Here is a 27,427-nt window from a genome sequence, read left to right as displayed (position 1 = left end):
CTGCCAATTTGGTTTTCTGTGAGGACCCTTTTTAACTTGTAGACAGCCACCTTCTCAGTATGTCCTCATGTGGCCTTTCATTGGTATGTGCACAAACAGAGAGAGAGAAGAGAGGGAGGGAGGGGGGAGGAGGAGATGGAAGGGACAGAGGGAGAGTAGGGAGAGAGAAGGTGAGGAGAGCTCTGATATAAGGACACTTACTAGGTCAGGGCTCCATCTTTAGGACCTTATTAAACCATAATTTACTTCATTAGAGGTCCCATCTCCAAATATAGCCATCCTGGGGGTTAGGGCTTCTTCTGAATTTGGCGGTGGTGGGTGGAGACACACAAATATTCGCTCTATAACACCACTGTATCCTCAGTGCCTAGAACAGTTGCCTGCCACATGGTAGGGGCCTGATAATTGTAAATTTTGAATGGATGTTTCTAATACATAACTTTTAATGGTTGCATAGTTTAGTGTTTCCACTTTATGTATGATTTTTTTTATTTAGCCACCTCTCTGTTCTGCTGTTGGTAAACATGGCAGAACTTCTATCTAATACTAATGGGAATATAAATTATTAGTCATTTTGGAGGATTATTCTTCATTGACAGGTTAATAAAATACTGAAATCAGCTACTTTGAGAGATTGCCGCCTGAGACCCCAAAGGGATATAAGAAGATAGCTAATTTGATACCTTTGTAGTTTGGAGTAATTTAGTATTAGCTTCTTAGAGGCAGCATGCTGTAGGTAGGATTTTAAACCCCTTCCAGTTTTGATTCTTTAATTCTCACTACCAGAAGTTCCCCTCCTGTCTAAATGATTAATGCATTGGTTCCCAAACTTTGCTACTCACTGGAATCACCTGAGGATCTTTAACAAGTCTTATGCCTGGCTCCCACTCCCAGACATTGTGTGGTAATTGCTGTGGGTTGTCACCTGGGCTTTGGGATTTTTTTTAAACTCCCAGGTGGTTGTAATATGCAGCAAAGTTTGGGCATCACTTGGTTAGTGGGATTTTCAGGTAAGTTCTGTTAGTTCAGAAGACTTCATTCTTTGTACCATAGATAGAGACAGTTGGCGTTTCATGAGAAACTGCAGAGGAAGGTGGGGGAGATGGAATAGAGCAGAAATAATCTGGGAGGCCCCTACATCTGAGGACTTGACTAGTTCCTTATCAAGATTAGGTGATAAGACCTATATGCCACAACTCAGATAAGCAAGTGAAATTAATAATGTATTTTATTTAACCCAGTATATCCAAAATCATTTCAACATAAGCAATGTAAAAATTCATTAATGAGAAACTTCATTGTCTTTTTTTTTTTGTACTAAGTTTTCAGTATCTTGGGTATATTTTTTACTTTGAACCAGCCACATTTCAAGTGCTTAATAGCCACATGTGACTAGTAGCTCCCAAACTGGACAGTACAGGTCTAGGTTATCCTTTCAAAGTAGATTGTATATTTAAGTTGTCTTTGGATCGCACGTTCTCTCCCCAGAACATTTTCCTTCATAAGAGTTTTTGTTTTCATAAGTATTTTTAAATTCTTCATTAGACTTTTAAGAAAACAGGTTCACTGATATTAATTTACATATCATAAAATTCACTCATTTAAAGTGTACATTTCAGTGGTTTTTGGTATATTTACAAAGTTGTACAATCATCACTATAATCAAATTATAGTACATTTTTATCACCACAAGAAGAAATATTGTACCTATTAAGCAGTCATTCCCTGTTCCTCTTTCCCTTGCTACCCTTGCCCCTGTTCTTCCTCCAATCCCTGGCATCCACTGATCTGTTTCTAGATTTGCCTATTCTGGACATTTCATGTAATTAAGATCCCACAGTATGTGGTCTTTTGTGACTGGCTTCTTTCACTTAGCATAATGTTTTTAAGGCTCATTCATATTGTAGCATGTATCAGGACTTAATTCCTTTTCATTTCTGAAGAATAGTCTATTGAATGGATATCCCACATTTTGTTTATTCATCAGTTGATGAACATTTGGGTTGTTTCCGTTTTTTTTTTTTTTTTTGGCTATTATGAATAATGCCGCAATGAATGTGTACATTATAATGGTTTTGTGTGGAGGTATATTTCCATTTCTTTTAACTTATGCATGGAAGTGGCATTAACAGGGTCATACAGTAACTCTGTGTCTTTTTTAGAAATTGCTAAACTACTTTTCAAAGCAACTACACCATTTTACATTCTCACAGTGTGTTACAATTCCATTTTCTCCACATCCTTACCAATATTTGTGATTCTCCTTTTTCTTTTTTTTTTTTTAGTGGCTTACAACAGCACTCCTTTATAAGCTCACAGTTCTATAGATCAGACTCTTAAAGTGACTGGGCTGGGTTCTATGCTTAAGGATATCACAGAGCCCAAATTAAGGTTCTAGACAGGTTGAACTATCTGGAGGCTCTGGGAAAGAATCCACTTCCAGGCTTATTCAGGTTGTTAGCAGAATTCAGATCCTTGTTGTAAGACCAAGGTCCCCATTTCCTTGCTAGTTGTTGGCTAAAACTTGGTGTCAGCAACTAAACGCCTCTCTCTGGTCCTTGCACAGACTCCCTCTATCTGCAAAGCCAGCAGTGGCACATCATATCCTTCTCATGGTTCACATTTCTGACCTTCTCTTCTGCCACCAGGCAGGGAAAGCTCTCTACTTTTAATGGCTCATGAGATTAGATCAGATCCACCTGAATAATGTTTCTATCTTACGGTCAGCTATAAATATCATATGATTTCACTTATGTGGAATCTGAAAAACAAAACAAATGAACAAACAAAAACAGAAACAGACCCATAAATGGAGAGAACAGCTGGTGGTTGCCAGAGAGGAGGGGAAATGAGGGGAGTGGGCAAAATGGGTGAAGGGGAGTGGGAGGTATAGGCTTCTGGTTATGGAATGAGTAAGTCATGAGGATGAAAGGTACAGTACAGGGAATGTACTCAATGGTATTGTAATAGTATGGTGACAAATGGTAGTTGCACTTATGGTAAGCATAGCATAATGTATAGACTTGTCGAATCACTGTGTTGTATACCTGAAACTAATGTAACATTGTCAACTATACTTCAGTTAATAAATAAATAATCCACAGAACTTGTGAATATGATGAGATCACGCTTCTGATTATCTTTTTGGTTGTAGCTATTCTCTTGATATCTTGTGGTTTTCATTTGCATTTCCCTAAGGAATAGTAATGTTGAGTATCTTTTCACATGCTTATTAGCCATTCATATATCTTCGGAGAAATGTCTATTCAAATCTTTGCTCATTTTTTAGTTGGGTTCTTTTTAATCTTGTTGAGTTGTAGGTTCTAAATACAAATCCTTATCAGACATGATCTGCATATTTTTCTTCAAGTTTGTAGGTTGTCTTTTCACTTTCTTGATAGCATCCTGAGAAACATGCATATTTTTATTTTTGATGAAATCCTGTTTATCAGATAAATCTATTGTTTGTGCCTTTGGTGGCTTATCTGAGAAGTCATTGCCTAATCCTAGATCACAAAGATTTATTCCTGTGTTTTGAGTTTGAAGTTTTAGCTCATATTTGCATTCATCTTTGTGGTGTGAGGTAGGGGTCTAAATTTATTTTTCTGCATGTGGCTATCCAGTCGTCCCAGCCTCATTTGTTGAATCTCATCAGACTTGAATTAGCATGTTTATTTTTTGTTGCATATAATTAGTAAGTGTATTGGTCCATAATTAGGGAGCTTTTGCTGGACTGCATTGCCTTATTAGAAAGATGAGGATAGGGGTGCCTGGGTGGCTTAGTCGTTAAGCGTCTGCCTTCGGCTCAGGTCATGATCTCAGGGTCCTGGGATCGAGCCCCACATCGGGCTCCCTGCTTGGCGGGAAGCCTGCTTCTCCCTCTCCCACTCCCCCTGCTTGTGTTCCCTCTCTCGCTGTGCCTCTCTCTGTCAAATAAATAAATAAAATCTTTAAAAAAAAAAAAAAAAAGAAAGATGAGGATATATTTCATGTATTTTCTTAGTAGGCATGGTTTTAAAAATATTAGAGTCTGTAGTTCTGGCCAGAAGTCTTCCCAAATTATGTTGTGCTGATGTTTTTGTTCATTTTCAGATTTATAGATCTCAGTCATGCTGGTATGTTCTGAGAAGAGACTAGCCTTTGTATTAAGGAATGAGGGATTTATAACCACATAAAAATACAGTATAATTTAAGTGGGAAGTAGCATTAGACCTTTTCTTTGTTTCATTAAAATAATTCATATTGCACTCAATCAAATCTCTAGTTCAGTAACACTTGAGATTTAGCTTTAACTGACGTTGATTAAAGGCCACTTATGGTATACTTACAAAACAAAAACAGAACAATTTTTAAAAAGAAAGATGGAAGTGGGAGCGGGGAAGGGATGAATGTAGCCTTTTTAGGTAGTAGAACAAAATCCCTAAAGTACGTGATGGGAATGGATTGATAGGAAGGCATTTAATAGTCTATGATTTGACTCTGCCTTAAAAGACCACAACAGTCGGGACGCCTGGGTGGCTCAGTCGGTTAAGCGGCTGCCTTTGGCTCAGGTCATGATCCCAGGATCATGATCCCAGGGTCCTGGGATCGAGTCCCACATCGGGCTCCTTGCTCGGCGGGGAGCCTGCTTCTCCCTCTGCCTGCCTCTCCCCCTGCTTGTGTTCTGTCTCTCTCTCTGACAAATAAATAAAATCTTAAAAAAAAAAAAAAAAAGACCACAACAGTAACAAAAATAATGAACCCTGATTTAAAATACTTTGTAGGTAGCATACATTATTAATTGAGAACATTTTGGGGGGAAAGTTTGTCAGATACTGAAATTTATTTTAAATTATACCAGAATTAAAAGTGGTTGCTTTCTTAGATAATATACATATATAATGTGGTATATCAGTAATCATTCACTGCATAACAAACCAGTCTAAACTGAGGGTCTTAAAATAGCAACAATCATTTAAATTTTGCTCACAAATATGCAGTTTGGGTAGACCTCATGACTTGTTTCTGTTTCATGAAATGTCACCAGTAATGACTTGATGCAGGGCTAGAGGATCTACTTTCAAGGTGGCTCACTCACATGCCTGGAAAGTTGGACTGAGGGCCTAAATTCTTCATATAGTCCTCTTTACAGCTGCTTGGATTTTCTCACAGTATGGTGGTTGGGTTCCTAGAAAACAGTGTAAGTTTGTGACATTTCCATGACCTAGTCGTAGAAATCACATATAGTCACTTCTGCTATACTTACTGGTAGAGACCATCACAAAGGCCCACCTAGGTTCTAGGGTAAGGGACATGAACACTGCCTCTTTTTGGGGTCATTTCTGGAAAATTTAATCTATCACATGTTATGTAATATTTCTTTCCAAGGAATCCTTTGGAAAAATCAATTTAATATTTAGAAATTAATAGGGGAAGGCCAGAATTAAGTTAAAATGTCATCTGCACAAGAAACTTTCTCAATTTATTTTCAACTGTCTCTATTAAGAATTAACTGAAACTTTGGATGTTCTAAATATATAGTTAATTTTGCAAATAGGGGGAAACCCCATCATGAATTACACAGTTAACAAAATGCAGTTATTCTCAAGGACCCAGTGTATAGTCATATTCATAGCTACACTTTATTAGAGCAAAGGATCCAAAGCAAAATCAGCAAAGGGAAAAGGCACATGGGGCAAAATCCAGAGGAAACCAGCACAAACTTCCAAGTGTCTTCTCCCAGTAGACTCACATAGAATGTGCTTACTTCCTCCAGCAACAAATTGTGACAACATATGTGAAATTTGGGGGCACCTGGGTGGCTCAGTTGGTTAAGCCTCTGCCTTCTGCTCGGGTCATGATCTAAGAGTCCTGGGATCAAGCCCCACATAGGTTCTCTGCTCATGGGGGAGTCTGCTTAGCCCTCTCCCTCTGCCACTTCTCCCCGCCTTGTGCTCTCTCCCTCCCTCTCTCTGCCTCAAATAAATAAATAAAATCTTAAAAAAAAAAAAAAGTAAAATTTTGTCTACCGGGGAAGCTCATTGAAGACTCAACACCCTCAGTTTTTGTTGGGGCCTTGTCATATAAGCACTCTCTAGCTAGCACTTATCAAGATTCCAGACTCCCAGAAGGAAAGCTGGTTGTTAGCATAAACCATATTATTAAACGGTTTAGGCACAGTGAGCCACTCTTATCAGATAGAGTGGTGGGGACCCTCCCAAAATTCAAGTTCCTAGTCATTAGCCAAAGGCCAACTTTGCAGGCAGATAGGCCTGCTATGTTAATGCTTTTCTGTACCTGCACTTAAAAATATATATATATTCCCAAATCTTCAGTTGCTCTTGGTTGACCCTTCAATGTGTAGATTTCTGAGTAAACTCAGTGGTTAAAGAAAAATTTATAGATATAAATGAGATACAACTTGGCCATTATGTTTTTGTTTTTGTTTTTTTAAGATTTTATTTGACAGAGAGAGACACAGCAAGAGAGGGAACACAAGCAGGGGGAGTGGGAGAGGGAGAAGCAGCCTTCTCGCGGAGCAGGGAGCCCGATGCAGGGCTCGATTCCAGGACCCTGGGATCATGACCTGAGCCGAAGGCAGACGCTTAACGACTGAGCCACCCAGGCACCCCGGCCATTATGTTTAAAACCAAGACCAAATATTGGTTTCTGTTAAAACTTTAAAACTTCCTGATAGTATGGAGCTAGAACTTTAAACATAATACAAATAGGTGGATTATAATTACAGAAATGAATATGTGTTGATAACTTTCCACCACCTTCTTCCTGAAGTACATCCTTGGAGAAGCAAGGCAAAATAGCATATTAAGAACATGAGTTCTGAAGCCAGACTAATGGAATCCTGGCTCCCCACCCTCTATCTGTCTCAATTTTCTCATATGTCCAGTAGGAAAAATAATAGTATCTACTTTATCAAGTTGTTGGTGGAATAATTAATGCAAAATATTTGTCATGCAGTTAAGTGCTAATTCCTATGTCATTCCATGGATCAGTGATTACATTTACTAAAACAAAAATCAAACCATCTGTTGAGAAAAGTATAATTCTGGGGCCTACAGCCAGAATATGGGAAATAGTGTCTCTTCCAAGATTTTAAGGGTATATGATTCTTACACCTTTAAAATGCAGTGAGAGTTTGGGAGTTGTGGGTAGTTGGCATAATTTACTATAAAATTAAACCCAGAAATATTCAGGGTCTTCAATCCTAAATTAGTATATCTGCTGTTAATAGTTGATACTGATGTAACTACACAGTTCCATAAGATATTCATAAAGAATTTAATTAAACTGCCTATATAAAAAAACAATTGCCATGCTGTTGGTGGTGGTTGTGTAGCCAGTGATAGAATTACGTTTGGCTAGCAATGTGCAGATGGAATTATAATCTCAATAGAAACCGAGAAATAGTTTTCTAACATTGTTACTAGTAGAATAAGCTTTCATAATAGGGAAGAAAGTACACAAGGACTTACTGAAATAAAAGAATGAAGTTAATATTTTTAACATTTTTCCTTAAGGACCAGTGTAATGCGGAGAAGCACGCAGATGGAATTATAGTAAGTTTAATCTAATCTTTTTGTTTCCCTTTACTTCTGCAGAGCATTATAACCAGTCATGTCAGGAGAAGCCTGAACTTCTACTCATTTTTCAACACAAATTCCTCTTTTTCACCTACTCACTGCTTTTTGTTGTTGACTCTTGCAATTTTCCTTAAGCTTCTAAAATTGGCCATCTTTCAGCAATCATTTGCAGGGAAAATGTTAAAATTTTTCTAAATGTTGGTTCAGATTGAATCACTTTGCATGTGTTAACATGAAGGGTTAATCATGGTGTGAAAATACAGCTTTTATGACTAAGGCATAACTCACAATGCTACATTTCTTGTCAAACTTCTTTTTTTCTCAGATGAAAGCAGAAGGGGAGGGATTCAATATTGAAACATACCTTAATCTATTTAATATTGTGTATTGGTTTCTATTTTTTAGATTTTGTGTGTTAACTATCATTGCTACTGTGGTATATATTGTGTTTTTATTAGAACAAATTGCAGCATGAATTCTTTCATTTACAGCCATTTTCTTATTCTTTCCTCCTCCTCAGCTTTTTACTCTTCCCTTAGATTCAACTTCTCCTTTAAAAAGAAAAGAAAATTTTATTGTTGGTGTTTCCCATCTGGAAATAAAAGTTAGAATTTGAAGATTTGTAGTTGGAGTGACCCTGGTTTTAGGGTAAACTGAGTGACTTCTGTTTAGACTGTATTTCTAAAGCAGGAGGCAGCCCCTTTTTTTGTCCCAAGACTTTAAAGATGCCAGCTTGTCTGAGATCTGGAAACTTCAAAATCTTCAAAACCATCTCATGATTATACTTGAAAGGATAAGCATGTTATCTTTGTATTTGGTTTAAAATGAAAAAAAGTTAAATATCGATGTTGTTTGCATATTTCTTAAGAAGCCAGAGATAAGAGAAGCATTTTTAAAATTTGAATTAAAGACGTTGGAATTTTTATCTGTCTTTTCACAGTGCAAGTTCAGAATTTGAGCCATGGTGATAATACAATTATGTGATCTGAATACAATGTAATATAACGTAGTATCTCTTCCTGAGCTATCAGTTAAGATTGTAAGCCTCATGGAAAAGGACTATATATGTTGTCTAGCATGTCATGGTCCCCAAAGATCCTAAGGAAAATCATGTTGGCAATTATTTTTATCTCTCTTTCCTCAAAACAAAATTAGTTACTTTTTATTATGTTAAAAAATCGGCAGTTTTATAAAGCATACCAAAAATGTTTGGTCATTTGCAATTAAAAACATCTAGAAAGTTTATACTTACAAAAAATCTAAACCTGTAGAAAACAACCATACTTGAATCATTTGATCAGGACTATAGCATTTTTCCTTAAGAGTTTTTATTTTTTTAAAAAGAAGGGAAGCGTTCATGATTTAAATCTTAGACCCACACAGCTAGAACCTGGCCCTGCTACTCAATAGCTGTGATCTTAGGCCCGTTATTTGACCTTTGAGCCTTAGTTTCCTCACCTTTAAAGAAAGGTGGCTAGATCTACCTCAGAACATTGTTGTAAGGTACAGGATGAGCACAGAATCAATAAATGGTAGTTACACATAAATGCATGTATATATAATTTATGTTTTGCAGAATGTTATTAATGGTACAACTGTGGTTAGAGCTAAGGATTATCATTTATTTGTGCTTCTGAAGTTCTGCATATTCATTTTCAAAGCAAGGTGTAGAATGTAATTTGACATATTTTAGCCTGAAATTGATTGAACAAAGACTGTAGATAAGTATGGAGTAGTTATATTTTCTATTAACAACAAGCAACAAAAGATATCTGGTACTTTAAATATACATGCAAAAATCTAAAAGATTAGACAAGCTTAATCTTCAGAACATTTCATCTGGAAAACAAAAGATTACATTCAAAAGATAGAATTCTACTGGTCCCTTTTTCTGAAGTTATTTCTTATTCTCTTCAGTAATTTTTCTTATATAAAAGGTAAGGATAAGGAGGTGACATACTCTCCTTCCCATAGATCAATATTAATGGTGGGATTTTGCCTTTGTAAAGCACTTGGAGTTCTTTGGAAAAAACCATTAGGTAAAAACAAGGAATTTATTCTAAGAACAGCTGCAGGACTTGTTGAGACATTTGTTTAGTTATCATATCCTGGTCCAGTATCTAAAGATAGACTCGTAAAGTAATAACCAAAAAGCCCCTAGAGAACATATAATCCAGACATTTCTTATTTTACAGACTGGGAAAGTGAGGACCACAGTAGATAAAAGACTTGCCAAATCCTTGGTAGAATAAGGATTCTAAGGAATTAAAATTCCTAGTCTGTTTTATCTGTGCTCTTCCCAGTACTTCAAAACCTTCACTACTTCATTTTATTAGGGTTTTTATTATTAGTGATTGTTTTCAGGGTCTCTTCTCTAAGTGTCCTATATTTTCCTGTTAAAATAGTCAATAGACTACTGTTGTGACGAGCATCAGAATTCTTGTGCTCAAATCAGTTGATTTAAGAAATCTGATTTAGGGGCACCTGGGTGGCTCAGTCATTGGGCATCTGCCTTTGGCTCAGGTTGTGGTCCCGGGGTCCTGTGATCGAGCCCCACATCGGTCTCCCTGCTCAGCAGGAAGCCTGCTTCTCCCTCTCCCACTCCCCCTGCTTGTGTTCCCTCTCTCGCTGTGTCGTCTCTCTCTGTCAAATAAATAAAATCTTAAAAAAAAAAAGATCCGATTTAGCGATTTTTAATATTTATGCAGAGAGGGGCTTTAAGAAAAAAAATTTTGAATTAAATGAGAATGCTATAAAAACTTTCCCCTTAACTCAGTTTCCATTGCTAGGGGCTTCTAAATTTTTATGAATACTTTTGGGGCTCATTCATCAGTAAAGTATTTCTCTTCTAAATCTGTTTCAGTATTTTCTGTTATAAGCCTTCCCAAATGTATATTTGAAGTTTTCTGGATCAAGGAAAACTCTAAAGAACTGAAAATTTTATTTCTTGGGTTTTATCTGGTATAGTGTTCTAAATGATAGATCTAAACTTTACTCTGGCAAAGACCTTAGTTTAAAGCTACCCTCCTCCAAGTAAAAAAGCATGAGTAGGGGCGCCTGGGTGGCTCAGTCGTTAAGCGTCTGCCTTCGGCTCAGGTCATAATCCCGGGGTCCTGGGATCGAGCCCCGCGTCGGGCTCCCTGCCCCGTGGGAAGCCTGCTTCTCCCTCTCCTGCTCCCCCTGCTTGTGTTCCCTCTCTCGCTGTGTGTCTCTCTGTCAAATAAATAAATAAAATCTTTAAAAAAAAAAAATCAGTAAACTATGGAGTCTTGTTTTTATTTTTATTTGTTTATTTTTAAAGATTTTATTTATTTATTTGACAGAGAGAGAGTCAGCGAGAGAGGGAACACACAAGCAGGGGGAGCGGGAGAGGGAGAAGCAGGCTTCCCGCGGAGCAGGGAGCGCAATGTGGGGGTCGATCCCAGCACCCCGGGATCGTGACCTGAGCCGAAGGCAGATGCTTAACAACTGAGCCACCCAGGCGCCCCTGGAGTCTTGTTTTTAAAAATGTCCTCATGCTGGCAGAATAAGTTCTTGGCTTGAAATCAGAAAGACCTAGACTTTTTTCTCTCTAAAATTGTAACTACATATTTGTTTCTTCTTCTAAATCCTCAAAAAGAAAGCCGCCTTCCCTGCATCCCCCAATTAGAAGATACATCTCTTTGCCTTTAGTGACTGTAAAACTAGGTGCCTGTACATTGTGTACACAGTGATAGAAGGTGGCAATAGTATGAGATGGAAAGATAAAATCCTAGTGGTGCAGGTATATTTACCAGTTGTAGTAATGTTTAATAACACCAAAGTAAGAGAGAGCATTTCTCTCTATCTTCGATAGAGAAACATTATTTGTGGTGAATTGAGAATTAAGGGAATTGAGAAGTTACTGTTTTGGATTCCCGAAATTTTCCCACACCATTTTATAACTCTTTGCAGGTTTTTCCATTTAGCTTTATCTTTCTATATGACAAATTCTTTGATTTTCCCTCCTTACTATGTTGTTTTTTAAGAAACTCTTAGACTTCTGTATCATAAATGAATTTCATTTCCTCTTTGCATTTTGATCAGCATATCTATATAGCTACCCTCAGGACTTTGCTGTCAGAAGTGTGGGCATTTCATACATTTGGGAGGGTTAGCAATGGAAGGGCATTTAATTAAAAATAACTATACTGTGTTTCTTTATCTCAGAGTACTATTAATCCTGTAGATGCAATATATCAACCTAGTCCCTTGGAACCTGTGATCAACACAATGCCTACCCAGACTGTCTTACCTCCAGGTATGATATTTGCAAAAATGTTTCAGATTTATTGATTAGAAAAAACTTAATTTGTGTAGCCATCATAGTAATCTTTAAGGGCTCGTTTTTGGGTTTTTTTGTTGTTTTGTTTGTTTTATTTTTAAGATTTTATTTATTTGGCAAAGAGAGTGAGAGAGCACAAGCAGGGGCAGCACAGAGGGAGAAGGAGAAGCAGGCTCCCTACCAAGCAGGTAGCCCAATGTGGGGCTCGATCCTAAGACCTTGGGATCATGACCTGAGCTGAAAGCAGACGCTTAACCAACTGAGGCACCCAGGCGCCCCTGGTTTTGTTTTTTAATAAGTAAAAGGAATCACAAAAAAATGGTACAGCAGAAAATGCACTGGAAAAAGATGATAATATTTTTGGTATTGGGGATTTTTTAATACAATGAAAGAGCTTTTGGTTTTCAAAGTGAGATGGAAGGAAAAGGTTACTGAGACTTGGATTAACTGGTGGGACAGAATCCTATGACCCTGGATTCATGCTACCAAAGAAAGCTTAATATACATTGACCTACTTGAAGGTAATCCAGGAACTTTCTATTTTGGGGTATTTTTTATAGCTATGAAGAATACAAATGGTTTCTTTTTCATGGTGGACCCTAAGGTAATGGAAGGGAAGGGTGAAATTTGTGATGCCTACAGATTAGAAAGACCTATTTTTAAGTATAGAGTAATCTGTAGGTTTTTTTGTTTTGTTTTTGTTTCGTTTTGTTTTTAACTAGCAAAGGAAGGTTTAGGGACAACACCCATGTATACAAATTCCTTTTACCTTTTGTTGCATCCAACATTTCTGTTTTCTCGATGACGTAGTTAAGTCAGAAATTGTAACAAAAAAATCCCTTTAAAAATACTTTATGTGAAATCCTTTTGTGAATTTTGATTCCTTAAGAGAATGAGCTTAGTATCTAGTGGGGCTAAAGAGGAAGTACTACTGTGCCCCGTTTTATTTTATTTTATTTTTTTTAAGATTTATTTATTTATTGGTGAGAGAGAGCGCACGAGCGCATAAGCAGGGGCAACGGCAGGCAAAGGGAGAAGCAGGCTCCCTGCTGATCAAGGAGCCCAAAAGGGACTTGATCCCAGGACTCTGGGATCATGACCTGAGCCGAAGGCAGATGCATAATCTACTGAGTCATCCAGGAATCCCTAAAGATTTATTTATTTTAGAGAGAGAGCATGTGCGTGTGCACAAGAGGGAGAGGGAAAGAATCTCAAGCTGACTCCCTGCTGTGCGCGGAGCCCCAGTGCAGGGCTTGATTCCATGACCCTGAGACCAGACCTGAGCCGAAATCAAGAGTGGGACGCTCAACCAACTGAGCCACCCAGACGCCCCATGTTCCCCATTTTAAAATGACTTAGGTGGTTTGATGCTTAGAAAGACTTTATCATCAGAAGTGTTTGCTAGTTTTATAGAGCATTTTTACTGAGGTTTTGGCCTGCCTTGACTAGTCTCTTAATATCCTGCCTAATGTCTTAGTACTTGGTAGCATATCACCATTGAGTTTAAAGGGGATAGAAGGTCTGGAAGAAGGAGTAGCATGGAACTTGACTTAATGGAAGACAGTTTCAAAAATTACTGATCTTTAATATTTTGAATTCCACACAATTGCAGTTAACACAGTTGTATTTGGCTTTTTTCCTAACTTATTTCATATGTTCAAATCTTCTAGAACCTGCTCAGTTATGTAAGTCAGAGCAGCGTCCATCTTCCCTACCAGTTGGACCTGTATTAGCTACCTTGGGACATCATCAGACTCCAACACCAAATAGTACAGGTACAGATTTATGTAATTTCTTTAATTCTCATAACTCCCCATTAACATTTAAGATTTGTGTTTGATTGCTGATGGGAAAAGGGATGAAATGTGTTATGTATTTGTGTTGAAGATACCATAGTTCTGCTGTCATTCTATACATGAAGTGGTTAACTTTGTCATAGAGCCAGAAGCTTTAGTAATAATTCTATATATTTTTAAAGATTTTATTTATTTATTTGACACGGGGTGGGGGGAGAGCAAGCACAGGCAGAGGGAGAAGCAGGCTCCCCGCTGAGCAAGGAGCCCGATGTGGGGCTTCATCCCAGGACTCTGGGATTACGACCCGAGCTGAAGGCAGCTGCTTAACCGACTGAGCCACCCAGGTGCCCCAGTAATAATTACATTTTAAATAAGATAAAATATTGCAGGATTTTGTTTACCTTAAAAGATTTATTTTGAAGATCTGTATTGTCTTTTTAAAGAAATTTGCTGGAGTCAAACTTGCATACTTCTATTATTATTATTTTTTTTTTTTTAAGATGTTATTTATTTATTTGACAGAGAGAGACACAGCGAGAGAGGGAACACAAGCAGGGGAATGGGAGAGGGAGAAGCAGGCTTCCCGCTGCGCAGGGAGCCCGATGCGGGGCTCGATCCCAGGACCCTGGGATCATGACCTGAGCCGAAGGCAGACGCTTAACCAACTGAGCCACCCAGGCGCCCCTACTTTTATTATTGTAAAGGAATGAGACAGTACAAAAGTATGGAGAACAAAAGCTGAAAGTTCTCTTTATTCTTCCCTCTGTCATTTGCATGTGTTTACATGTATTTGTATGCATATATGTACAAATATACCTATGTGTGTTTTTTTAATTAAAAACTTTATTTTAAATATTTTTATTTATTTGAGAGAGGGGGAGAGAGAGAGAGAGAGAGGCACAAACGGGGAGGGGCAGAGGGAGAAGCAGACTCTGTACTGAGCAGGGAAACCCAACGTGGGGCTCGATCCCGGGACCCTGGGATCATGACCTGAGCCAAAAGCAGCCGATTAACCGACTGAGCCACCCAAGCACTCCAGATTTTTTTTTTTAATATAGTTAACAATGTTATATTCGTTTTGGGTGACAAGTTTATACATTATGCTATGTCCCCCCAAGTGTGTAGCTACCATCTGTCCTGTTACATCACTGTTACAATATCATTGACTATATTCCCTATGCTGTGCCTTTTGTTCCTGTGATCTATTCATTCCATAATTGGAATCCTGTCTTGCCCTCTCCCCTTCACCCATTTTGCTCAACCCTCCACCCCTCTCCTGTCTGGCAACCATCATTTTGTTCTCTATATTGTAGGCCTGATGCTGCTTTTTGTTTTATTCATTTGTGGGTTTGTTTTTTAAGATTCCACTTGTGGTGGAATCATGTGGTATTAGTCTTTCTCAGGCTTATTTCACTTAGCATAATACCCTCTAGGTTCATCCATGTTGTCTCAAATGGCACAGTCTCATCCTTTTTATGGCTAATATTCCTGTGTGTGTGTATGTGTGTGTGTGTGTGTGTACCACATTTTCTTTTATTATTCACCTGTTGATGGACACTTAGGTTGCTTCCATATCTTGGCTGTTGTAAATAATGCTGCAGTAAGCATAGAGGTACGTATATCTTTTTGAATTAGTGTTTCTAACATGTCATTTTGACTTTAGCCATTCTGTCTGGTATAAGGTGCTATCTCATTTGTGGTTTTGATTTGCATTTTGGTGATTCGTGATGTTGAGCACCTCTTCATCTGTCTGTTGGCCATCTGTACTTCTTTGGAAAAATGTTTATTCAGTCCTCTGCTCCTGCCCCCTTTTTTTTTCTCTCTCTCTTTTTTTTTTTAATAGTCCTCTGCCCCTTTTTAAATCAGATTATTTGTTCTTTTGGTATTGAGTTGTATAAGTTCTTTATATATTTTGAATATTAACCCCTTATTGGATATATCATTTGCAAGTATTTTCTCCCATTCTCTGGGGTGTCTTTTTTGTTTTGTCAGTAGCTTCCTTCGCTGTGCAAAAGCTTTTTATTTTGATGTAGTCCCAGTCGTTTATTTTTGCTTTTGTTTGCCTTGCCTCAGGAGACACATCTAGAAAAATGTGCTACAGCCGATGTCAGAGAAATTCCTGCCTGTGCTCTCTTCTAGGATTTTTATGGTTTCAAGTCTCACATTTAGATCTTCAGTCCATTTTTGAGTGTATTTTCGTGTATAGTGTTAGAAAGTGGTCCAGTTTCATTCTTTTACATGTAGCTGTCCAGTTTTCCCAGCACCATTTATTGGAGAGACTGTCTTTTCCCCATTGTATATTCTTGCTTCCTTTGTCACAGGTTAAGTGTTCTTGCCTTCTTTGTCATGGATTGACTATATAATCGTGGATTTTTTTGGGGGGTATCCGTTCTGTTCCACTGATCTGTGTGTCTGTTTTTATGGCAGTACCATACTGTTTTGATTTCTACAGCTTTGTAGTATATTTTGAAATCTGGTGTTGTAATACCTTCACTTTATTCTTCTTTCTCAGGACTGCTTTGGGTATTGGGTATTTCTGTGGTTCTGTACAAATTTTAGTACTATTTGTTCCAGTTTTGTGAAAATATATTGTGTATTCTTACTGTTGTTTTAACCTGAATGACATCATGTGTTTCTGTGACTTTCTCTTTTCATTTAACAGAGAATGTTTAGAGAGCTTTCCATGTTTATACTATTAGGTCTACAATGTTCTTTTTATGGCTGCCTGAGCACATATTACCTGTTTTTCTGCTGATGGACATTTAGATTGTTTCCAGGATTTTTCTATTACAAGCAGTACCTTCAGTGAAAGTCCTTGTACAGCCACTTTTGGCACATACATTTTTTTAAGGTTAGATTTATCATTCTTTCACATTTTTGTCATTTTACAAGCAAAAAAAGATACTTCGTTTTAATTTGTGTTCTCTTTATTTAGACTTACGGTCTTTATTTTTTCTGTAATTTACAAGCATGCTATCAATGTTAGTATTAGATTATTTCTTGTTTTAAAACTGACTAGTTTTACGTTGAGATACTTGTTGAACCAAACTCAAAGGAGAACTTCGTGCTTTTGTCCCTGTTATACCTTGGGGAAGTAGGAGGGAAGCCCCTCCTTGTTGCTTCACAGATTTCTTTCCTGGACAGGACTTTTCCTCCTGTCCTGTAATGAAAATTACCTTGTGACTTTAGCCCATTTTGAAATTTGAATTAATAAAGATGTGATGTTGTTACTTTGTTCTTTAATATTTAACAGTATGGTCAGCTGTCTTCTCAATTTTGAAAGAAAGAAAGCAAAAATAGCTCTTATTTGAAGCTCTTGGGAAAATGCTGACAAGTAATTTGAATAATGAGGTTGAAATGTTTGGCTGACTTTTTTCTGTATTTCATTGCTTGTATCACCTTTTGTTCATTTTAAAAACAGTACCTGTGTTTTCTTTTGTTTATTTGTTTTTTAATACGAAAGGATACTCCAGGGGCACCTGGATGGCTCAGTCAGTCAAACATCTGACTGTTGATTTCGGCTCAGGTCGTGATCTCAGGGTCTTGAGACAGAGCCCTGCATTGGGCTCATGTGGTCGGTGTGGAGCCTGCTTAAGATTCTCTCTCTCCCTATCCCTCTGCCTCTCCTTCTTTCTCTCTCTTTCTCTCAAAAAAAAAAAAAAAAAAAGAGGAAAAGAAAAAAGAAAGGATACTCTGGTTTCTCTTCAGTTGTATAAATCTTTCACCTGTTACTATAAGAAGGGATTATGTCACAGTTTAGAAACACAGCCAAAATTGTCTATTTGGAGATACATAAAATTAGTTACAAACTTTGAAAAAGTGAGTACTTTCTTATGTACATTTAGGATAATTATAATAAATAATGTAGGATATAAATTATTTCAGAAGATACTTCTGAAATATAGCATTTTAGAGTAGGTAGATTAAAGAAGTTTTAGAAATGAGATTAACATGATTTAGCCTTGATTTTTTTTCAACCTAATTTCTTCTTCTTTAACTCTCTCCCTAATACAAAAAAAAAAAATAAGGTAACAACTGAGAAAAGAAATAATAGTTTGTTCTTATAAGGAAAACTCTGTTCTTTTGTTTGCAATTCCCAAACTCATTTTCTTCTTGGACACATTTTTAATTGTGTGATCATCTGGAGTGTTTGCATGTTAATCATTTTTAATTCCTGGTTGGTTTGGGGGCTTTTTTTTTTTTTTTTTTTTTTTTTTATTATTATTACTTATTTCATTAAGAGAAACTTTTTTTTCCTTTTTTCTGGCCCTGTTGGGGGGGGGGAGGGGGGGGAGAATTTAGTTATTTGCTAAGATGAACTATTTTTGGAATTTCCACAGTAAGATTACCTTTTTTGGTGGCAAACTTTTCTGTTATGTTTTTAAAAAATCTTTGTGAACGTGGCAACTAAATGTGGCAGGTGAATGTGCTTCTTCTTTAACTATTGAACCATAGACACAAGAATGGGCTAAAGATCCATGGGTGACTCTGGATTCATTTTTGTTGCTGCTGTTTCTCAACTTCCAGAACTGTGGCCTTGGCTTTTAGATTACCAGCATTGACTTAATTAAATTTAATCTCTGCCAGGCATCTGTAGCAGTTTGGCATAAATTGCCTGAGAGCTTGTAGGTAGATGCTCTGTAAACACTTACTGAATCAATCTCAGTAGTCCTCCATTATTTGATACTTTTGTTGTTTTGTTACTAGACAATGAATCATGATCACAGAGATTAGATAATAGTTTTTCTGTGGATCTCTGTTAATTTCCATTTCCTTAGACTGCTTAGATATAGAAAGATGTTCTTTCTAGTCCTTTCCTTTTCCATATTCTTCCCATAGTAGATCTCTGTTTTTCCCTGCCCCTGACCCCCAGGCACCTGACTTTGACTTAGGTGGAAAAGAAGTAAGGAGTTTGGATGGCGAGTGCTAGGGCTTTGTGTGGTGCTTTTGTGTTTCATGTGACATAATGACTAATGTGAATGTGATATCCTGGACGATATTTTAACTTTCATGTGGTCTTTGATATTCTTTCCATTATGCATTCTTATTGTGTCACTGCTGCATTTTTTAAATATCTGGATCTACAGTATAAAATAGGAGCCCTGGTTTTCCACTGGTGTTGTATCTGTTGTGGGACTTCTGGCCCCAGAACTCACACACTGTGTTTACAATCGAAAGAGCTCCCTTTCTATTTATAGATAATTATAAATGGGAACATAGCTGTTTTTCATTTAAAAGTCTGTCTCCCATTCTATAACGTGATTTGCCTTTTTCTTTGTCTACTTTAAGTGTTGATTTTCTTTACAGAGAGTGTACCAACTTAACTTTTCTTAATTTTAGAAAAGTCTGTTTTGACTCCATCTCCCTAATTTTTTTCCCTCTATTACCAACATTGTCTCCTAATTTAAAATGTTTTCATTTCCTAGGCAGTGGGCACTCACCACCTAGTAGCAGTTTGACTTCTCCAAGCCATGTCAACTTGTCTCCAAATACTGTCCCCGAGTTCTCTTATTCTAGCAGTGAAGATGAATTCTATGATGCTGATGAATTCCATCAAAGTGGCTCATCCCCAAAGCGCTTAATAGAGTAAGTAAATAAACTATGTATTTAAATGACTCTTTTGATTTTAAAAATTAATTTGATTTTGAGACTGGTGTGATTGACGGACTCCCTTATAATAAAGCTTCTTATTGATTGGCTTATTGAGCAAAGCGAGTTCTGTGAGAATGTTGATTTTACTTTTGACTTAATTCAAATGGAATAAATTAGCATTAGCTAAAGTAATATGCCAGTATTAATTGAACTCCTGGTATTATTTCCATAGCTCCAACGTTAGGAGAGGGGCAAATGAGAGTGAGAAAGCTAGGAAGTATTATACAAATAAGAGGGCACCGTTACTTGTTTTATATTAGAGTGGAGATACTCAACACCTATAAGCCAGGCACTATACTAGTAGAGGAATGATCCAGAGCTGAAAAAAGACCCAGTTCCTGCCTTCAGGGAACTTGCTGTTTGTTGGGAGAACAAACAGACATAATCCAATGGGATATATGCTAAGCTCAGAAAGCCATGAGAGCATTTTGAAGTCCTTAGAAGTGAGGGAAGGATTTACAGAGGAGGGATGGGGTGTGATCCTAAGGTAAAAATGTGAGTAGGGAGAAGGGACATGGCAGTAAGAAGGGGAAAATGGAAATGTTTTCTTGGAGATAGAACCCTGTTAAGGCAGTCCTATAGACAAAGGGAGGGGAATTGGGTTTCTTTGGGGGAGCTGTAAGTTGTTGAGTTTGTAGTATAAGTTGTTTAAAAAAAAAAGGTACAGAAGGGGTTGACAAGGGCCAGGTCGTCTAAGACTCCTTTAGCCTTTTATGAATTTTGGACAGTTTCTCACAAAAAATAGTAGTTGCTGGTCAGGTCTGCATTTTAGAAAAATAGACTTGCCTAGACTGTGTATAGAATTGAATGAAGTGGGGCTGCATTACAGGTAGGGAGATCAGCCTAAACCGGGTAGTAAATTGAGAAATGTTGATAGCCTTAGGTAAGGTAATAGCATGGGAATGAGGGAAGCATGTGGATTCCAGAGATATTAAGCAGGAAGATTTCGATAGATATTGATGATAGATTTTCCCTCATTAGAAAATATTTGACCTGTTTTATACCATTGAAAAAGCTAGGTATGTTCCATTGCACAGACAAAGCTTATGTGTAAAGTCATTTACCTGATAGCTGATAAGCAAAATACACCCTACTGGTATATAGGTTGCTATGGTTTAGACTTTGGATTTTGGAATCTCAGAAAGAATAGGTTCTAAATCTGGTTTGCTTCAAAGGTATGTGATCTTGGGGTGCCTGGCTGGCTCATTCGGCAGAGCATGCAATTCTTGGTCCTTGGGACTCTGAGTTCCAGCCCCACATTGGATGTAGAGATTACTTAGAACAACAACAACAAAAAAAAGCAGGGGTGCCTGGGTGGCTCAGTCAGTTAAGCGGCTGCCTTTGGCTCAGGTCATGATCCCGAGGTCCTTGGATCGAGCCCCACGTTGGGCTCCCTGATCAGCGGGGAGCCCGCTTCTTCCTCTCCCTCTACTGCTCCCCCTGCTTGTGTGCACTGGCTCTCTCTCAAATAAATAAATAAAATCTTTTTTTTTTTTTTAAGATTTTTATTTATTTATTTGACAGAGAGAGCACAAGCAGGGGGAGCAGCAGAGGGAGAGGGAGAAGCAGACTCCCTGCCGAACAAGGAGCCCAATGTGGGGCTCGATCCCAGGACCCTGGGATCATGACCTGAGCCGAAGGCAGACGCTTAACGACTGAGCCACCCAGGCACCCCTCAAATAAATAAATGAAATCTATAAAAAAAACAACAAAGATGTGTGATTCTGGTCAAGTTATTTAACCTATGTAATCCTCAGTTTCCTCATTTGTAGAATGAGGATAAATAATTTAAACTTCAGAGGGTCATTGTGAACATTTTAATGAGAATAGTGTCAGGTGCTTAATAAAGTATCTGGCATGTAATAAGCACTCATATAGAAAGCAAATTAATATTTATTCATTTTAATGTTACTTATGTTTGTTGTAGATATAGCTGGCTTAATTTTTGTTGGGCATTTATTCCAGCTCTGCTGCTTTCTCAGGAGTTGGTACTATTGTTACAGCTTGGGGTTTGCTTTGTAGGACAGTGCAAATTTGGAAATGATTATATGTGAATTTGTAAGCCCAGTAGATCAGCCACCTAGTCCTTAGACCACATGTCTTGGTTTCTTTTAATGAAAAATACTGTGTAGGACTCTAGTTTTCTTAAGTGTACACATGAACTGAGAAATGCAGTATTCCTATATAATTGGATCATAACTGCTCAAAATCTCAAAATTTGTAAGGAAAATAATGGACTGGTTCAGGAAGTTTTGTGTCTTAGTGGATCAAACTCAGTTTTTGAATGTGGGAAAAAGTGAAATATCTGTGATACAGGTGTGATACAGTGACTATTTAAAGACATGAGACTAAAGGAAGGGAGGTTTGAACCCACAACTCAAGACCAGCTTAGCAGAAAGGCTTGGTTTAGCATCTTGGTTTCTTAATGATGTATGTAGGGAAATAAATTATTGAGAAACCATTATTAGCAGTTTGCTAATAGGAATTCACTTTAATTTTGAAAATTGTTTTTTTATGATAGTGGGATTAAAAGGAAGTAAGCATTTGGAAGAAAATTCCAAGGTAAAGCTTATTATTGATTTTTTTGATGTTTCCAAGCAGGTTTTCTTTAAACAGAATTAAGAACAGTACTTCTATCAAACATTAGATGTTACACTAAACAAAGTACAATTGAATATCAAAACAGATTCATCTATCCTCCAGAAGCATATAACCATATTCAGGAAAGCTTGTAGTATCTGAGTCTGGCCTCAATTTCAAGGGGTTCTCCTGAAATTTTTATGAAATAGAAAATTTTAAAATACTTAGTTGTTGTACATGTAATGGGCATGTCTACAAAGTCACTGTTAGGCTCATAGGCTTTTCTCTTTTCTCCTTCTTATAAGCTTCCTTCTGTGTTACTCTCCTGGTACCCATCCCATGACAAATACACAGTTGATGAACCTCCCATTTGAAGGGGTCCAGAGTTAAATTCTGTGTCCTGCTAACCACTGGATTTCTTTTCTCCCTCAATTCTAGGATCTCCTTGATGCCCTAATCTGGATACCCAAACTGGTTGGGACTGCAGATGTTTTAGTTGACCAGCAGAGTGTTTGTTAACTTTTGGGGAATGGGGGATGTTTTGTTTTTTTTTTAAAACAGGCTTTAAATCTCTTCAAACTGAGTATGTTGGCCCCAGGTCTATATTCCTTATAATCTAGCCCAGTTCACGTATTTATGTTCTCTGCCTGACCTTGGTCGGCATTGAGCCTGTGACACCTGCTGGTTATTGGCTGCTACTACTTCTTTCCTAACTCTCGGGTCAAGTTTCTACTGTTTTTCTGTCTCTGAAGGAAGAGAGCTTGAAAGCTTTTTTTTTTTTTTTTTTTAAAGATTTTATTTATCTTTTGCCAGAGAGAGAGACAGCGAGAGAGGAAACACAAACAGGGGGAGTGGGAGAGGGAGAAGCAGGCTTCCCGTTGAGCAGGGAGCCTGATGCGGGGCTCAATCCCAGGACCCTGAGATCATGACCTGAGCCGAAGGCAGATGCTTAATGACTGAGCCACCCAGGTGCCCTGAGAACTTGAAAGCCTAAGTGTTTTCATTGTTCACTTTCTGAAGACCTGTAGTAATGATAGCTTCTATGTGAACTATGTTAATTGAGCAGTATGGTTGTACACAATTATAAACTAGATGAAAGTCCACATTGGAAAGAACATGTGCTTTGGAGCCAGACATGCATTTGAAATGGCTCCACTACTTACCTCAGGTGACCTCAGGCCAGTCACCTGAACTTCTGAGCTGAGCATCCATGTGTGAGGAGAATAATCATATCTACCTTATAGGGTTGTTATGGAGGTTAAATTGTTACGGAGATAAAAACTGTATTTGGCACGTACCTAGGTACTCAATAAGACTTTGGATTCTGTTACTATAATTCAGTTCAGCGCTTCACATTTTTTGGTTTAGTTTATGATATTATGATTACATACTATACAAGTTAGCCCATTGCAGATAAACCTTTCCTGTATGCATATAATTTTTGTCGATGTTGCTGTTAGTTTTTAACTACATTCTTTAAATTCTTTGTCCTGATTGAGGTAAATTATGAAATGGATAAATGAGAATTCATCCCTTTTCATTTTGAGCTTTATTGAGCATTTCATTTGGCCCAGACATGGCTTCTAACCTGAGTAAAAATGAAAAGCACAGCGTAGATCTGACCTTTGGAATTGCATCTAAAATAAGATACATGTTTTTTAAAGGATTTGGGGGTTTTGATCAATTGATTTAAAAGATTGACTCTGTTCGATGATGTATCAAAGAGCCACAAAACATTTTGAAAATAACTTTCATGCAGCTCTTTTATTTAATGATAATTTGATGTCTCTTACCTAGGTCTTTTACTCATATTTTCCATTGGCTCTCAGAACTGGTGAGGTAGACATTAGTTACAGTACCTTGTGATGTATACTACTAAATTATCAAATAAGCAATATTTAGTTACCTAAGAATTTTTGAAAAATAGATCAAAAGAAGGTAAGTAACCAGGACAAACTGTGTTTAAATTAGAATAAACATTGATCTAATATTTTAATATTAGAATATTCTAATATTCTAATATAGGCAGAGCATAGAGGATTTTTTGGGTAGTGAAACTATTCTCTACAATACTACAATGGTGGATTTGTCAAAGTTCATAGAATGTCCACCACCAAGAGTGAACCCTAATGTAAATTGTGGACTTTGAGTCAGAGAATGATGAGCCAATGTAGGTTCATGAATTGTTAAAAGTGTACCACTCTGGTGTAGAATGGTAATGATACGGGAAGGAGGTTGTTGCATGTATGGGGAAAGGGGTATGTGAGAATTCTGTACTTTCTACTCAGTTTTGCTGTGAAAAACTCTAAAAAATAAAGTTTATTAAGAATTAAAAGAAGGGGCACCTGGGTGGCTCAGTCATTAGGCGTCTGCCTTCGGCTCGGGTTGTGATCCTAGCATCCTGGGATTGAGTCCCGCGTTGGGTTCCCTGATCACCGGGGAGCCTGCTTCTCCCTCTCCAGCTCCCCCTGCTTGTGTTCCCTCTCTCGCTGTCTCTGTCAAATAAATAGATAAAATCTTAAAAAAAAAAAAAATGGCCATGGGGCCCTGGGTGGCTCAGTCGTTAAGCATCTGCCTTCGGCTCAGGTCCTGATCCCAGGGTCCTGGGATGGAGCCCCGTGTCAAGCTCCCTGCTCTGTGGGGAGCCTGCTTCTCCCTCTCCCACTCCTCCTGCTGTGTTCCCTCTCTCACTGTCTCTCTGTCAAATAAGTAAAATCTTTTTTTTTTAATTTTATTTATTTATTTGACAGAGAGAGAGAGCACAAGCAGGGGAAGTGGCAGGCAGAGGGAGAAGCAGGCTTCCCGCTGAGCAGGGAGCCCGAAGCGGGGCTTGATCCCAGGACGCTGGGATCACGACCTGAGCCGAAGGCAGCCGCTTAATTGGCTGAGCCACCCAGGTGCCCCTAAATAAGTAAAATCTTAAAAAAAAAAAAAAAAAAAAAAAGCTTTTTTATTTTGTAATTTCAAATACAGTTTTTAAATGACTGGGAGGAATGTTAAATACCACTGTGGGCTTTTATCAAGGGATCTCAAAAATATAGACACAACATCTTCTGAGATTAAGTAATAGACTTGGCAATTTTTGAGGTTCTAGAAATTGTTGCAGAGAATCATAACATGTAATTTTATGCAAAGTAACGAGACAAGAAAATGAACTCTAGTTTTAAACTTAGATGCAGAAGCAAAACTCTTACTAATTTTTGATGACCTTTCAGCATGGCTTGGTTGAGCACACACTATGCAAAAAGCACGAGACAAGAAGCCTAGTCATCACACTTTACAGTTTACAGTCTCAGAATGAGGGTGACAGGGAGTTGGAAAGTGTGTGTGTGTGTGTGTGTGTGTCCAGTTCACTGTAAGTCTAGCGTGTTTCTGTTATCTACCTACCTATATTGGTTTCAAGTAGCTTTAAAGGTTAATGTCTTACTATGACTGAATTGCTTTCTTAAGGCTTAAAAAGGTGATTACTGTTGGGGTTTTGTTTTTTGTTTTTTGTTTTTTGTTTTTTTTTAGTTCCTCTGGATCTGCCTCAGTCTTGACACACAGCAGCTCAGGAAATAGTCTAAAGCGCCCAGATACCACAGAGTCACTTAATTCTTCCATGTCCAATGGAACAAGTGATGCTGGTAAGTGACCTTGGAGAATTTAACTCTTTTTCTTAAAAACGTTTGTTTGAAAAAAAGATTTGTAACACTGGTAGCATCCACAGATTGACCCAATTTAACACCAGTCTAAGCAGATCTGTTTTATTTTAGACCTTTTCGACTCACATGATGATAGAGATGATGAAGGGGAGGCAGGGTCGGTGGAAGAGCACAAAAGCGTTATCATGCATCTCTTGTCACAGGTTAGGCTTGGAATGGATCTTACTAAGGTAAGAATTAAATTTGGCATTTGCTGTAAGTCTTAATGTGTACGTGTGGATTCTCAGTGATATATAGTGAATGTGGCTTGCAGATGTAACATAATGACATAACTTCTGTTTATACTTTTGTCTTGTGGTTTAATATATATGTAGATGAGTAAACTGAGAATTTGTATAAATGGATGAAATATGTAAAGCTAGAATTCATAGAAACAGTATATGTGGATAATATGAATTAAGATTTGGATTTTATTGGGGGCAAACAAGGAATAGTGTTGAGCTTGATTAGTAGTTTGGATAAAACCTAAAGCAATGTAGTGTGCCCAGAATCAAAATGAGCAGAGTTCTGGGGCACCTGGGTGGCTCAGTTGTTAAGCATCTGCCTTCAGCTCAGGTCATGTTCCCAAGGTCCTGGGATCGAGCCCCAAGTCGGACTCCCTGCTCCGTGGGAAGCCTGCTTCTCCCTCTCCCACTCCCCGTGCTTGTGTTGCCTCTCTCGCTGTGTCTCTCTCTGTCAAATAAATAAATAAATAAATCTTTAAAAAAAAAAAAAATGAGCAGAGTTCTGATCTTGGGTTTAGAGGACCTGTGTTTGCATCCTGCCTCTGCTCTCACCAAACCATGTGACCTTGAGTAGGTCCCTTCCTCTGTGATCTTTGTTTCTCATGTAAGATGGACATACAGTGGCCACTTCACAGGGTTGTTAAGGACTGGAACAGGTAGTAAATGGGAAATTGTATGACACACATTGAGCCACACAATTATTGTATTGTATTGAATTTGAATTTAAACTTGGTTCTCTAAACAGAATGCCCTGTTAAGTTAGGAGACTAGCACGTATGGGTGCCTATTGTACATCCCTACCACTGTGCTGGAAGCCTCATCCTTGCACTTAATTCTCACCACAGCTCTGCAGAGGTGTTATTGTTAAGATTTTATGGATGAAGAAACTAAAACTCATGTAGAGGCTTAGTAACTTGGCTGAGTCCTAGTAAGTGGCAAAACTGAGATTCTGATATGATCTGTGATTTCAAATTCTGCAATCTTTTTACTGCCGCCTCTCGTCTTAAAGACTTGAGCTGCAGTAAACTTTCATCTTGGTTAGATTATTATTATTCTCTCTGGCTTTAGAAAGTTAATAAAATTTAGGATTCTCACTTTTGTTACAACCAAATCAACTCCAGTGCTATATACTCTTTGACACCAGTCAGCTTCATTTTGGTTTTGGATTTAGAGGCTATTGAGGAAAAAACTAATCCATAATCTTTCTAATAAGTGTCTATAATAAAACCCTTTACCTCAGATCTAAGTGAGAACAGAAACACAAGGCTAGCATGTATTTGTGTAATCCAACATACTTGCCAGAAATGTTCTAGGTTTGTCCCAGAACTTTTTCAGTGATAGAGCAGAATTGTCACTTCAGATTTGTGAGTTAGAGCTTAATTTTAGATGTTGACATCTGAATATTTCTTTTCTATATCTTCCACCGTGATCGGTTTTGGTCTTCAGTAATGGAAGACTCATCAGAAGATAACTTGAACAATACCAGGTTTATTAGCTCATATAATGAGAAGGCTAGAAGTAGAGTAGTGCTAGGACTGATTAATTCAATCAGTTGTGTGTGAGAAAGAAGCTAGGTTCCTTCAGTCTC

General features: G+C 37.8%; 1 protein-coding gene across 7 annotated transcripts in view; it reads left to right on the top strand.

Moving 5' to 3' along the window:
* OSBPL9 (oxysterol binding protein like 9) overlaps positions 1–27,427 on the top strand; it is a 183,447-nt gene that overhangs the window by 141,717 nt on the left and 14,303 nt on the right. For 4 of the 7 annotated variants that reach the window (XM_032429160.1, XM_032429145.1, XM_032429196.1 and 1 more), the window contains 6 exons: positions 7,518–7,556; positions 11,769–11,859; positions 13,554–13,658; positions 19,106–19,265; positions 25,425–25,537; positions 25,667–25,785. In XM_032429160.1, the coding sequence (XP_032285051.1) occupies positions 7,518–7,556; positions 11,769–11,859; positions 13,554–13,658; positions 19,106–19,265; positions 25,425–25,537; positions 25,667–25,785 (627 nt within the window). The remainder of the gene's footprint in view (positions 1–7,517; positions 7,557–11,768; positions 11,860–13,553; positions 13,659–19,105; positions 19,266–25,424; positions 25,538–25,666; positions 25,786–27,427) is intronic. The other 3 variants (XM_032429168.1, XM_032429151.1, XM_032429185.1) reach the window with 1 other exon arrangement.

The sequence above is a fragment of the Phoca vitulina genome, unplaced genomic scaffold (genome assembly GCF_004348235.1).
Source record: "Phoca vitulina isolate PV1807 unplaced genomic scaffold, GSC_HSeal_1.0 scaffold2, whole genome shotgun sequence".
Taxonomy (NCBI): domain Eukaryota; kingdom Metazoa; phylum Chordata; class Mammalia; order Carnivora; family Phocidae; genus Phoca; species Phoca vitulina.
The sequence above is the reverse complement of the archived record's forward strand: the minus strand, read 5'-3'. Positions and strand labels throughout refer to the sequence as shown.